This window comes from Pseudophryne corroboree, chromosome 2 (assembly GCF_028390025.1).
Source record: "Pseudophryne corroboree isolate aPseCor3 chromosome 2, aPseCor3.hap2, whole genome shotgun sequence".
NCBI classification, from domain to species: domain Eukaryota; kingdom Metazoa; phylum Chordata; class Amphibia; order Anura; family Myobatrachidae; genus Pseudophryne; species Pseudophryne corroboree.
The window spans coordinates 462,649,822-462,664,847 of NC_086445.1; the positions used below are offsets into that span (position 1 = coordinate 462,649,822).

At 45.4% G+C, this 15,026-nt stretch overlaps 1 protein-coding gene across 4 annotated transcripts in view; it reads left to right on the forward strand.

The window, feature by feature from the left end:
- SUMF2 (sulfatase modifying factor 2) overlaps positions 1-15,026 on the forward strand; it is a 131,906-nt gene that overhangs the window by 50,761 nt on the left and 66,119 nt on the right. For all 4 annotated transcript variants that reach the window (XM_063953765.1, XM_063953767.1, XM_063953764.1 and 1 more), the window contains exon 3: positions 12,591-12,705. In XM_063953765.1, coding sequence (XP_063809835.1) covers positions 12,591-12,705 — 115 coding nt within the window. The remainder of the gene's footprint in view (positions 1-12,590; positions 12,706-15,026) is intronic.

A 15,026-nucleotide genomic window follows, 5' to 3' on the forward strand; every position in this document is an offset into this window, starting at 1 on the left:
CCGTACAACCGCTCCTGTAGCTTTGCCCTGGTTTATGTGAATAACTCCCTCCCTGTCTACTGCATGACCTGTGCAGGCTCCCAGGGGGGAAGGGCGATGGGCTAGCGGTAGGCGGTGGAAAATACCGTGCTTTTGAAATGCAAGTACTGTACGAGTCCGAGCCCCCGTATGTTCTTCTAGTGTACTAATTAGCACAAACAGCTTGTAACGTACAGTGGCAAGTTTAATCTTTCTATGTATAATGAAGAGATAAAAGCTCCTCCCTAAGTTCCTAGATGCCAAATCACCGTCCTTAGTATCTCTGTACAGTATGTTCTACTAGTGTACTAATTAGCACGAACAGCTTTTAACTGGATGCCAAATCACCGTACTTGGTATCTCTGTACAGTATGTTCTATTAGGGTACTAATTAGCACAAACAGCTTGTAACGTACAGCGGCAAGTTTAATCTTTCTATGTATAATGGAGAGAGATAAAAGCTCCTCAGTAAGTTCCTGGGTGCCAAATCACCGTACTTAGTATCTCTGTACAGTATGTTCTATTAGGGTACTAATTAGCTGTTTGTGCTAATTAGTACCCTAATAGAAAATACTATACAGAGATAATAAGGACGGTGATTTGGCAACCAGGAATTTAGGGAGGAGCTTTTATCTCTCTATATTATACATAGAAAGATTAAACTTGCCACTGTACGTTACAAGCTGTTCGTGCTAATTAGTACACTAGTAGAAAATACTGTACAGAGATACTAAGTAGAGTGATTTGGCATCCAGGAACTTAGGGAGGAGCTTTTATCTCTCTCCATTGTAATCTTTCTAAGTATAATGGAGAGAGATAAAAGCTCCTCCCTAAGTTCCTGGATGCCAAACACTGTCCGTAGTATCTCTGTACAGTATGTTCTACTAGTGTACTAATTAGCACGAGCAGCTTGTAACATACAGTGGCAGGTTTGATCTTTCTATGTATAATGTAGAAAGATAAAAGCTCCTACCTAAGTTCCTGGTTGCCAAATCACCATCCTTAGTATCTCTGTATAGTATTTTCTATTAGGGTACTAATTAGCTCAAACAGCTAATTAGTACCCTAATAGAACATACTGTACAGAGATACGAAGTACAGTGATTTGGCATCCAGGAACTTACTGAGGAGCATTTATCTCTCTCCATTATACATAGAAAGATTAAACTTGCCGCTGTATGTTACAAGCTGTTCGTGCTAATTAGTACCCTAATAGAACATACTGTACAGAGATACTAAGTACGTTGCTTTGGCATCCAGTTAAAAGCTGTTCGTGCTAATTAGTACACTAGTAGAACATACTGTACAGAGATACAAAGGACGGTGATTTGGAACCCAGGAATTTAGGGAGGAGCTTTTATCTCTCTCCATTATACTTAGAAAGATTACAATGGAGAGAGATTAAAGCTCCTCCCTAAGTTCGTGGATGCCAAATCACTGTACTTAGTGTCTCTGTACAGTATGTTCTACTAGTGTACTAATTAGCACGAACAGCTTGTAACGTAACTCCTCCCTATGTTCCTGGATGTCAAATTACCATGCTTAGCATTTCTGTACAGTATTTCCTATCTAGCCAGAAACCCTGCATCCTGTGCAAGCTAGGCGGACAACTGGAGGGGTCCCGATACACGGTTGCTTCCCGTTTCCCTTTCCAGTGTCACATAAACTAGTGGTTGGTCTGCCCCGAAAGCCAAGAGTCTCCTCTTTTAAAGGGTACCAGTCCCGAGTCTCTGGGACACCCAGAACCAGAGATATCAGTACGCAAATTGGCCCCATTTTCCCATAGACTATAATGGGCCCGTTAATTCAGACACACCATGGGTTCCGACGCTTGCCATGAGCCTTGTGGGGGTCACAGAAACTTGGGGTTGGTACCCTCCGGTAGCTAATTGTCTCCTCTTCCACACCAACCTAGCGATGAAGGCTCCCACCTCCCACGTTGAGAGTCCCAGGTTTGAGTCCCAAAGTGCCAACCTTCTTTTTTTTTTTTTATATGTTCCCGTGACATTCACTTTATTATTTTTTTTCTTTGTTATACATTCAATGAAGGGTGCACACAGGTTTCACATAAATCAAAGTAAATCTGCAGCAGCGATTCATTCCGCTATATACAAATACACAGCGGTAATGAGTATAAATTAGTGTATTCCGACGCAACTAACTGAGCAACACAGTACTGTAGATCGTCGGCATTTGTGTATTGTACCTGACCTGAACTACCTCCCTGTCCACTGCATGACCTGTGCAGGCTCCCAGGGGGGAAGGGCAATGGGGGTAGGGAGAGGCGGTGGAAAATACCGTGCTTTTGAAATACAAGTATTTGCGTCCGAGTGCCCTAAGGCATAAACCAACACCAATGGGAAGGAAGTGCAAACCTTTTTTTAATGTGTTCCTGTAACATTCACTTTATTATTATTTTTTTTCTTTGTTATACATTCAATGGAAGGGTGCACACAGGTTTCACATAAATCAGAGTGGGCGGGGGATTTTCCTACATACAGTAGTATACTGTTGCACATGTCTTGTAACCTGATCGGAACTCCCTCCCTGTCTACTGCATGTACTTTGCAGGCTCCCAGGGGGGAAGAGGAAAGTGGGATTGGGGTAGGGCGAGGCAGTGGAAAATACCGTGTTCAAAGAAAAGGCATAATCAAAACCATGGGGAACTTTGCGGTGTATCATGAAGTGCATAGACCTCGCTTATCCCTATCGACCCTGTGTATTTTAGCTAGGTGATTCTGACGCTCCTTCAGCATTGCCCAGTGACCTACAAAATCTGTGCTGTTACTTGCTCCATAGCCGAGGGCCTCCAAGGGGCAAGGAGTCACAGGCGGTAGCCATTTCAATTGAGTCTGCCCTGCTACAGAATTGTATGTGTACAGTATGGTGCATAGAACCTTAACCGTACAACCGCTCCTGCAGCTTTCCCCTGGTTTATGTGAATAACTCCCTCCCTGTCTACTGCATGACCTGTGCAGGCTCCCAGGAGGGAAGGGCGATGGGCTAGCGGTAGGCAGTGGAAAATACTGTGCTTTTGAAATGCAAGTACTGTATGAGTCCGAGTCCCCAGTATGTTCTTCTAGTGTACTAATTAGCACGAACAGCTTGTAACGTACAGTGGCAAGTTTAATCTTTCTATGTATAATGGAGAGATAAAAGCTCCTCCCTAAGTTCCTAGATGCCAAATCACCATCCTTAGTATCTCTGTACAGTATGCTCTACTAGTGTACTAATTAGCACGAACAGATTTTAACTGGATGCCAAATCACTGTACTTAGTATCTCTGTTCAGTATGTTCTATGAGGGTACTAATTAGCACGAACAGCTTGTAATGTACAGTGGCAAGTTTAATCTTTCTATGTATAATGGAGAGAGATAAAAGCTCCTCAGTAAGTTCCCGGATGCCAAATCACCGTACTTAGTATCTCTGTACAGTATGTTCTATTAGGGTACTAATTAGCTGTTCATGCTAATTAGTACCCTAATAGAAAATACTATACAGAGATAATAACGACGGTGATTTGGCAACCAGGAACTTAGGGAGGAGCTTTTATCTCTCTATATTATACATAGAAAGATTAAACTTGCCACTGTACGTTACAAGCTGTTCGTGCTAATTAGTACCCTAATAGAACATACTGAACAGAGATACTAAGTACGGTGATTTGGCATCCAGTTAAAAGCTGTTCGTGCTAATTAGTACACTAGTAGAGCATACTGTACAGAGACTTGGACGCTCACATATTCATAAAGTACTGTAGATGGATCATATGCTGTATGCTGTACTGTTTGCGTCTGTACCGTATATACTGTATTAAATAATGCAGCATAATGAGTATTTACTGTATTAAATAATGCAGAGTAATGAGTATTTACTGTATGCAGCGTAGTGAGACGCTTAGTAAAGTAGTCCTTATTATATATTTTAGTATTGTATTTTACGGGAGACCACACGCATGCGCAGTGGTGATTGTAAAAGGCGACATCTGGTGGATGATCGCAGGTATTACATGTAAAGGTAACGCCAAACGCTCTGTCTGCCTCCGTGCGATTAGGTACGCCTCTCTGTGACTAGGCGCGCCTCCCTACGCCCCGGTACGCTGCGTATGCTCGATCGGGACAAACGCCTCAGCCAGTCAAGATAAAGGTGGCTACATCTGTATCTGGAGGAGATATGTCTCTTGGTACGAGGAACGCATATATCCTCCTGCAGAGTTTCACTTGGGATGTTTCCTACGTTTCCTGCAGGCTGGTGTGGATAAGTGCTTACGTCTGGGTTCCGTTAAGATCCAGATTTCAGCTCTCTCAATTTTCTTTCAGAAGAATTTGGCTGTGTTGCCAGAAGTTCAGACCTTCTTCCAAGGGGTACTCCACATACAACCTCCCTTTGTGCCGCCTACGGCACCCTGGGTTTTGGATGTAGTGTTGAAATTTCTACAGTCCTCCTGGTTTGAGCCTCTGTTGACGGAAGAAGACAAGTACCTCACGTGGAAGACAGTGATGTTATTGGCCCTGGCTTCTGCTAGACGCATCTCAGAATTGGGGGCCTTATCGTGTAAAAGTCCCTACTTGATCTTTAACGAGGACAGAGCGGAGCTCCGGACTAGACAGCAGTTCCTGCCGAAGGTTGTCTCCGAGTTCCACCTGAATCAACCTATTGTGGCTCCATCCTGTTCTGACGCTTCGGCTCCTCCAGAGTCTTTGGATGTTGTGCATGCTTTGAAGATCTATGTCAAGCGCACAGCTCGCGTCCTTGTTCGTGCTCTATGATGCGCAGAAAAAAAGGTTGTCCTGCTTCAAAGCAGTCCATTGCTTGTTGGATTATTCTTTCGTTCCAACAGGCCTATGTGTCGGCAGCCTTACCTGTTCCTCAGTCTCTGAAGGCCCACTCAACAAGGTCAGTGGGCTCTTCCTGGGCGGCTGCACGTGGAGTCTAGGCCTTGCAACTATGCCGAGCGGCTACCTGGTCGGGGAAGAACACTTTTGTAAAATTCTACAAATTTGATACCCTGGCCAAAGAGGATACCCAGTTTGGGCAGGCGGTGCTGCAACAGTCTCCGCACATTCCCACACGTTCTGGAAGCTTTGGGACGTCACCATCATACTAATCTGTCCCCAATATCCATTATGGATGCTAGAGAAAATAGGATTTTAAATACCTACCAGTAAATCCTTTTGTCGTAGTCCATAGGGGATATTGGGGACAGATTAGTACGATGGGGTATAGACGGGTCCAAAGGAGCCAGTGCACTTTAAATTTCTTCAACTGGGTGTGCTGGCTTCTCCCCTCTATGCCCCCTCCCACAGGCAGTTATAGGTAAACAGTGCCTGAAGGAAAAAGAACATACATGGGAGAAGGAACATAACAACAATAAGTGTGGTGAGATTTCTACACCAGCACACCGTAGCAAAACCGAGCCAGCAACGGCTGGCAACAGAAAACAGCAACAGCTGAACAGGTAACACATAACAGAGAACCTGCAGAAAGTCACCGCACAGAGGCAGGCACCAAATATCCCTTATGACTACGAGAAAAGGTATTACCGGTAGGTATTTAAAATCCTATTTTCTGCAGCGGGGTACAGTGGTATTCCACAAGGAATAACATTGGGATGTAGAGTTGGATCTTGATCCGAGGCACCAACAGGCTAAAAGCTTTGACTGTTCCCAGGATGCATAGTGCCGCCTCCTCTATATCCCCGCCTCCAGACACTGGAGCTCAGTTTGTTAGTTGGTGCCTGGAGTGCAGGCAGCTAACAGGGAGGGCTGCACTAAGCCGCCCTGAAAATAGCTTTTTGAAGAAAGAAGACTTCAAGGGCTGCAGCACAGGCACTTAGAAGTGCTATATGTCATTCTGACATATCGTGCTATGGCTCCCTCACCTCCCCCAGCGGCGCTGTATACTCCCGCGCCCTGTTTCCAGTACTTACAGCGGAGGGCTCCGGTCTCATCAGGCACACACTCACCGCTGCTCTCCTGGATCGCGTGGCCGAATCTACAGGGAGGAGGTAAGAGGGTCCCCCAGGAAAATCGAGATCAGACGTGGCCTTTAGGAGACGGACCACGCGCACTGGAGTGGGCACTGTGGCCGTACAGGGACCCCACTAGACCACATGTCGGATTTATTAAAATCTGTTTCAAATAGGCCCCGCAGTACCCGGTGGTGAAATCCAGCAAGGGGAAAAGGCCCGTCCCCCAGCCCCAGGCGCCATTTACTGGAAATGTTCCCGCCCTGTAGCTGCTTCTCTCAGTCTCCCTCACTCCCTGTCAGCATTTGGGCGCCATTACACACATGCTGAGCTGATTCTGGGACTGCTGGGCAATGTCTCCTCTGTAAAGCCGCCTGCATCCAGCGCTGTGCATTTACAGGACACTTAAGTATTCTACATGTCATTTAGACAGTGTTAGTTAAGAAAAAGTGCATAACTTTAGGGTTATTTAGTACAAGTACCCTGTGATATACACCCAGTCTTTACTGTGCATTCTTATATCTGTATATGTATGCAAAGCTTTACTTAGTAGTCCAGTTACTTAGTATTGCTAGTCCAGTGCAGTTTTATTGTTGGTAATAATTTCTGCATTGTACATGTGACTGTGTGTGCCAATAGCTGCTGTGTGGTCTATGGGGGTCATTCCGAGTTGATCGCCCGCTGCCGATTTTCGCAGCACAGCGATCAGGTGAAAAGCTTCATTTCTGCGCATGCGTATGCCCCGCAATGCGCACGAGCGACGTATGGGTACAAAGCTCTTTGTGGTTGTGCTCAGGTTCTAGCTAAGTTTTCCTTCGCACTGGCGGCCGCAAGAAGATTGACAGGAAGGGGGCGTTACTGGGTGTCAACTGACCATTTTCAAGGAGTGTTTGCAAAAACGCAGACGTGTCTGAAAAAAAGCAGGCGTGGCTGGGCGTTCGCTGGGCGGGTGTATGACGTCAAATCCGGACACGAATAGGCTGAAGTGATCGCAAGCGCTGAGTAGGTTCAGAGCTACTCTGAAACTGCACAAGCTGTTTTTGTAGAGCTCGGCTGCACATGCGTTCGCACTTTTGCTAAGCTAAAATACACTCCCCAGTGGGCGGCGGCATAGCGTTTGCACGGCTGCTAAAACTAGCTAGCGAGCGATCAACTCGGAATGACCCCCTATATTCCATGTATCTCACACACATTGCTATCCCTATATTCTGTACCCTGAAGGGGGCTAAGTGTGTCAGGGTTCTCATGTGATATAGTTTCTCACAGGATATAGGGGGTAATTCCAAGTTGATCGCAGCAGGAATTTTGTTAGCAGTTGGGCAAAACCATGTGCACTGCAGGGGAGGCAGATTTAACATGTGCAGAGAGAGTTAGATTTGGGTGTGGTGTGTTCAATCTGCAATCTAATTTGCAGTGTAAAAATAAAGCAGCCAGTATTTACCCTGCACAGAAACAAAATAACCCACCCAAATCTAACTCTTTCTGCACATGTTATATCTGCCTCCCCTGCAGTGCACATGGTTTTGCCCAACTGCTAACAAAATTCCTGCTGCGATCAACTTGGAATTACCCCCATACTGCTTTGGTATTTTTCTCTGTGTGTTTCAGTCACCATATACCTCTTAGATTCTCTGTTTGTTCTCTGCTTTGCAGTCACACTGTATAGGGGTTTTTTGTCATGTATTCTGTCTGCTTTTATTGTACTATTACACCCTAAGGTTACGCTTACAAATAATGTCTGCTAAACAGATCCATGGGTGAACCTGCACCGTGCAGTGCTGATGCCACGGATTGCTCAGAGGAAAACATTGCAGCTGAGGGTTCAGGTACCGGGGGTTCTATACCCCTCAGTCAGTCTGCAGCACCGGGGGCACACCAAGACCCACCTTGGGCTGCCTTTTCTAATTTACTGACTAGGCTAGTAACTAGACTTGCGCCCCCTGTGGGACCTCCTGTGTAATTACAGCCACATATTGTCCCTGCAGATAATCTGTCCTCTCAATTACAGCAATTAAATCAGTCTTTGGCAAAACAAAAACCTAACCCTAGCCCGCCTAAGACCAAGGGGTCCTCTAAGCGGGCCACTACTTCCTCACAATCCACACATGTTTCGGATACTTCATCCGATGAAGATGGCGCATATACTGACTCCTCAGACACTGATGCAGACGCTTCTGATGGGGAATCTATTACACAAGTGATGTTCCTGACCTCTTGGAGGCTATCAGGCTTATCCTTCAAATTGATGATGAAGTAGAGCCTACTGATACCTCTAAGAAACCTGATAAATTCAAGCTTCAGAAGGTTACTAAATTGGTTTTACCCCATTCTGACCATTTGGTTGACATACGTCAGTAATCCTGGGAGTATCCAGGAAAGAAATTCTCTCTGTCTAAGAAGATGCTAGCACGTTATCCCCTCGCTGCAGAGTTAAGTAAAAATTGGGAAACACTACCGCCGGTGGACTCACAAGTCGCGTGTCTAATGGTGTCATCTGTTCTGCCTGTCACTACCGTCACCTCACTAAAGAAACCGACAGATAAGCGTGTGGAGGGTTGCTTGAAGTCTATTTACACTCTTGCAGGAGCTGTGCATAGGCCCACTATTGTGGCTTCTTGGGCTGCAAAAGCTATCGAAGCCTGGGTTCAAGAAGTTGAAGCGGAACTACCGTCGGATTTTCCTGATAATGCTAGACAGTGTCTTTCATATATTATTACAGCCTCTCGTTCTATTCAGGAGGTGGCATCTGATGCAGGTGTCCTAGCGGCCAAGGCGTCTACTACAGTACATCCATTCTGGCTCGCCGGATTCTCTGGTTGCGGTCCTGGTCTGTAGATCTGGACTCTAAAAAGACCTTGGAGGTGATCCCTTTTAAGGGAAACATTCTTTTTGGGGAAGATCTCAACAAGATTGTTGCTGACTTGGTATCAGCTAAGACTACATGTCTGCCTAGTACTTCTCCTTCGGCTCCGAAGGCTAAGAGTACTTCCTTTCGTTCCTTTCAACCCCCAAGTAAAGCAAAGAGTCAGGCGTACCTGAAACAGGCTCGCACTTCCAAAACCTCTAAGCCCAAACCCAAACGTGCCTGGGCTGCCCGTCAGCCTGCTTCCAAAACAGACAAGCCTGCTGCATGACGGGGCTGGACTCCCCCTGGGGGATCCCAAGGTGGGAGGCCGACTTCTACAGTTTGCTCAGGCATGGTTACAGACCACTTTGAACGCCTGGGTAAGGGAAGTCGTCACTCACAGATATGCCATCTCTTTCAAGAAACGCCCCCCTCGCCAATTTTGCTCAACAAACATCCCTTCGGATCAAGTAAAAGCAAAAACTCTACATTTGGTGGTACAATCTCTCCTGGGTACAGGAGTGATAGTGCCGGCGCCAATGGCTCAGGGGGGCAGGGGGTACTGTTCCATGCTGTTTCTAGTCCCGAAACTGAATGGGTCCTCTCGGCCCATTCTCAATCTCAAGTCTTTGAACAAATTTGCGAAAGTTTCCAAATTCAGTATGGAAACGCTTCGCTCTATTGTTCTGGCTTTGGAGCCCAAGGACTATATGGTATCCCTGGACATACAGGATGCTTACCTGCATATACCTATTGCAGTGTCGCATCAGCAATACCTACGGTTTGCTATTGGAAACCTACATTTTCAATCCCAGGCCTTACCTTTCGGTCTGACCACGGCTCCAAGAATTTTCACCAAGGTCATGGCGGTCATGACAGCTCTGCTCTGCCGTCAGGGTATCTGGATCCTGCCGTATCTGGATGACTTGCTGATCTTGGCGAACTCCCCAGAGGTTCTCCTCTGTCATCTGGAACTGACTGTCCAATTCCTGCAAGCCCACAGGTGGCTCATCAACTGGAAGAAATCTTCCCCGGTTGTTTTTGTCTCCGGAGAAGGTCCTGAAACTTAAGGACAAGATAAGATGCTTCCTCTATCGCCCACGTGTGTCTGTATACTCGGCGATGCAAGTACTAGGCCTCATGGTGTTGGCTTTCGACATGGTAGAGTACGCTCAATTTCATTCCCGCCCTCTGCAGCGGTTGATACTTTCCAAGTGGGACAGCCTGCCTCACCGGACCAGGACTCACATGATCTCCTTGACTCCGGAGGTCCGCTTGTCACTGAGCTGATGGCTACAGGACCAGCAACTGAGCAGGGATCGTCCCTTCTGGATCTCCAACTGGGTCCTTCTGACGACGGATGCCAGTCTGCAGGGCTGGGGAGCGGTGTTGGAGCAACACTTTCTTCAGGGTCGGTGGACCTGGGAGGAATCTCTCCTCCCGATAAACATTCTGGAATTGCGGGCAGTGTTCAATGCGTTGACACTAGCCCTGCCTCTAGTACAGAACAGGCCTGTTCAAGTACAGTCGGACAATGCCACAACGGTGGCGTACATAAATCATCAAGGCGGCACCCCGAAGCCGCATGGCAATGATGGAAGTGTAAAAAATCCTTTGATTGGCAGTGTTCATTCCGGGAGTCCTCAACTGGGAAGCGGACTTCCTCAGTCGTCAGGACATACACGCCGGAGAGTCGAGCATTCATCCAGAAGTCTTTAACTCCTAGTGGACAAGTGGGGCCTACCAGATGTAGACCTGATGGCATCTCAACACAATCACAAGGTTCCGGTCTTTGGAGCAAAGACATGGGATCCTCAAGCAGCGTTCGTGGACGCACAGGCAATTTCATGGAACTTTCGGCTGCCGTACGTATTCCCTCCGGTGTCACTTTTGCCCAGGGTGATAAGGAAGTTCAAGAAAGAAGGAGGAATACTACTTTTAATCGCTCCAGCGTGGCTAAGACGGCATTGGTTCTCAGACCTACAAGGTCTCTCGATAGAGCATCCTCTTCTACTTCCACAGCGCCAAGACCTCCTCGTTTAGGGCCTTTGTGTCTACCAGGATTTGGCCCGGCTGGCTTTGACGGCGTGGCTCTTGAAGCTTCCGTACTGAGGCCCAAAGGATTTTCTGAGGCGGTCGTTCAAACTATGTTGAAGGCCCATAAATTGGCGTCTGCTCGGATTTATTATAGGGTCTGGAATTCTTACCTCATCTGGTGTGCGACTAACCATTATGACGCATATAAGTTCAGTATGGCCAAGCTTTTGGCTTTCCTGCAACAGGGCCTGGACTTAGGCCTTCGTCAGGCCTCCCTCAAGGTTCATATTTCTGCCTTGTCGATATGGTTTCAGAGAAAAATTGCGACTCTGCCTGATGTTCATACATTCACTCAGCGTGTTTTATGGATTCAACCTCCCTATGTCCCGCCTGTGTCTCCTTGGGATTTGTTGGTTGTTCTGGATGCCTTACAAGAGTCTCCATTCGAACCTCTTGAGTTTGTGGACCTTAAATGGCTTACTCTTAAGGTCTTGTTCTTGCTGGCTATTGCCTCTGCTAGACAGCTTTCAGACTTGTAGGTCTCCCTTTCTGATTTTTCACCCTGATGGGCAGTTCTTATAACTTGTCCTGGTTATTTGCCTAAGGTGATGTCGTCTTTTCACCTTAACCAGGAAATTGTGGTTCCGGCATTTACCTCTCCCCAGGTTTATCCTCCAAAGAGCGGCCTTTGGATGTGGTACGTGCTCTCTGTATTTATGTGAAGAGAACAGCTTCTCTTCGGAGATCTGATTCCCTCTTTGTGCTTTTTGGTTTTCACAAACGTGGCCGGCCTGCTAATAAGCAGACCTTGGCCAGATGGATTAGAATGGTGATTCCACACGCTTATGTACAGGCTGTCTTCCAGCTCCTGCTACTATCAAAGCCCATTCTACTCGGTCTGTTGGACCTTCTTGGGCGGCCCGACATGGTGCGACCCTTGAACAATTCTGCAAGGCGGCTACATGGTCCTCAGTGAACACGTTCATAAGGTTCTATGCCTTCGATACTTCTGCCTCCCAGGATGATTCCTTTGGATGCCAGGTTTTTGTGCCTGCTACAGTGCGTCTCCTCCCATGAGGAACTGCTTTAGTACATTCCCAATGTTATCCCCTGAGGAACCCCAGTGTACCCCGCTGCAGAAAAGGAGATTTATGGTAAGAACTTTCCCTTGTTAAATCTCTTTCTGCGAGGTACACTGGGTTCCACAGGGCGCCCACCCTTGACGCACTTAGCTTCTTTTGGGTTTGTATGGCATTAGCCGCTGGTACCTTCTCATCTCACGAGAATGTGGTAACGATTTTCATCTCTTTTACCTGCTACGGCATTGGACTGGTTAACAAAACTGAGCTCCTGTGCACGGAGGCGGGGTTATAGAGGAAGCAGCGCTGTGCATCTTGGGACCAGTCAAAGCTTTTAGCCTGTTGGTGCCTCGGATCAAGATGCAACTTTACACCCCGATGTTATTCCCTGTGGAACCCAGTGTACCTCGCAGAAAGAGATTTAACAAAGGTAAGTTCTTACCATAAATCTCCTTTTTCTTTAACTAGTACTTTACGATCAAGTCATCATTAATGTGATTGTTAGGAAAATGAATATTGTAAGATTTTTCTAACAGCAGGATGAGCACAAGTCATGGTTGCTGTTGTAGAATCGCCAGTTATTAACAATATATTTTAGTAGGACAGATATCTAATCTCTCTCTTTCACATTTAAAAATCCAGAGAATTTGTACGGGCAAAAAAATATAAATCAGAAGCAGAGACATTTGGCTGGAGTTTTGTATTTGAGGACTTTGTACCAGAGGAGCTGAAAAAGAAAGTATCTCAGAAGCTGGAGGTAAGTATTTCCCGTGCTCTATATATTTTAATATGATGATCATGTACTGCTTTATGGTTAAAACAGAGCACATACAGTAGCTATATTCACTTCCTGATAACTGCTTGGCAGAGGACTGCAGCTTAGTTTTCCAGCAAAATAAAATAGCAGGTTTGATTGCTGCCTGTAAGTGTTGTAGTGAATTTAAACTTTATTTTGAAACTTAGGACATGTCCCCTAAAATATCCAGCTCACAAGTAGATTGGTTGGTAGCATTTTAAATATATACTTAATTTTCACCAGGAGGAAACTGTTACAGCAATGAATTTGCAAATTATCATTTTAGGATTTTGGGGAAATAAAATTGATTTCCTTTTGTGAGATTTAAATAAGGGTTATATTCTTTCCAGCCAATTGAAAGCCACATGTGATGTCCTATTAAATGCAGCCAACGTTGATCTCTGCCTACATTCGCTACAAAAATTTACCCTATTGTGTTGTTTCACTAAAGCTGGGCATACACTATACAATTATCTTGCAGATCATATGCCAGATCTGGCTGGTTGGAATTTAAATCTGGTAATGGAAAAGAGCAAATGACAACTGTTCATTTGTACCCAAACACTGGAAAATAGATAAACCTGGCATTTAGACAAATTGGTTAAATCGTGGATTTAAGCAATTTGTATGAACACGGGTTTATTCAGAGGGGGGGGGGGGGGGGGGGCAGATATAATATGTGCAGAGAGAGAGAGTTAGATTTGGGTGGGGTGTGCAAGATAAAATCTAAATTGCAGTGTGAAAATAAAGCAGGCAGCTTACCCTGCACAGAAACAAAATAACCCACCCAATTATAAATCTCAGCACATGTTACATCTGCCCCACCTGTTGTTTGGTGTACTGACAGCTCTGAATAACTCCCACAGGTTTTGTCTTTTTTCCATTGTTTGGGAGAAAATGGTTGATTGTCATTTGCTCTTATCCATTACCAGATTTTCATTTCAACCAGCCAGATCTGGCATATGATCAGCCAGATAATTGTATAGTGTATGCCCAGATTTAGTGATAGTTACGGTATACAGTATATAATTTAAAAGTTGAGGGAGTGTGACCATTTTTAATGCAACGTATGCTTCCAACTCAGGCAATTGCCAGTGACAGGGCCGGTGCAAGATTTCTCGGCACCCTAGGCAAAACACCTGCCTTCTGAATCCCCCCCCCTTTCCCCATCCAACCACCACACCATCACCAGTACCCATTTTTCAGAGCCTAGACAGGAAACAATGGTGGTATAGGATGCTTTACCCAATTTCCAAAAAATAGAAATAATGTGAACAAGTCCCAGTGTTACATGATTGTCCACACAAGTCAATGTACACTTTGTGTTCCACGGCCTCCACAATTATCTGTAATAGAAGTGAGAACAGCACCTCCTAGTGTAATATTAGATGAAAATAAACTCCCATCATCAGCTCAAAGCACCCTCAAAGTGGGGGAGAACCATTTCAGGTGGACATAGACACTGTTCTTAACACAGGTTTTATACCAAGGTAATGTTCTCCAGGAGTAGCTGGATCAGTCTGAATGCTTTTTGTTCAGAGAAAGACCCCTCAACTTTCAATCCATCAAAATAGTATCTCATATAATAGGGGAGAGAGAGAATAGGTACAATGGTGTAGTAACGTTTAACACAATTTAATGGCAATATAAAGCACACAAATGTCCATACAATTTGAAAAAGCTTATCTGTGAATTCTCCTAGTTCCAGCCAGGGTATGGTAGAGATTAAGGGGTCTATTTACTAAGCCTTGGATGGAGATAAAGTGGCTGGTACGTAATCTCCAGCGAATCGGTACCTGTCATTTTTCAAACACAGCCTGTGACATGGCAGTTAGGAGCCGATTGGCTGGTACTTTATCTCCAGCGACTTTATCTCCATCTAAGGCTTAGTAAATAGACCCCTCAGTCCTTTGGGCATATTCATTATTACTAAATTTATACTGACTAATTTTTTCACAGCTACGAAAGGTAGCAGTGAAAGAATTCATGGAGACAGCTGACTTTCACCTGGGCACGCTTGCTCGCCGTGAGTTGGAATGTTAATTAATAATTAACATGATTAATATGCCCCCTTGTCACTCAATGTGTTTCATCCACTGGTAATATCCACTGGACTTCCTCAGGTGGTTATTACCAGTGGACGAAACATGTTGTATATTTTTTATTGTCATTAAATTGTGTTAAATTTTACTACACCATTGTACCTACTCTCCCTCTCCCCTATTATATGAGATACTATTTTGAAGGATTGAAAGCTGAGGGGTCTATCTCTGACCAAAAGC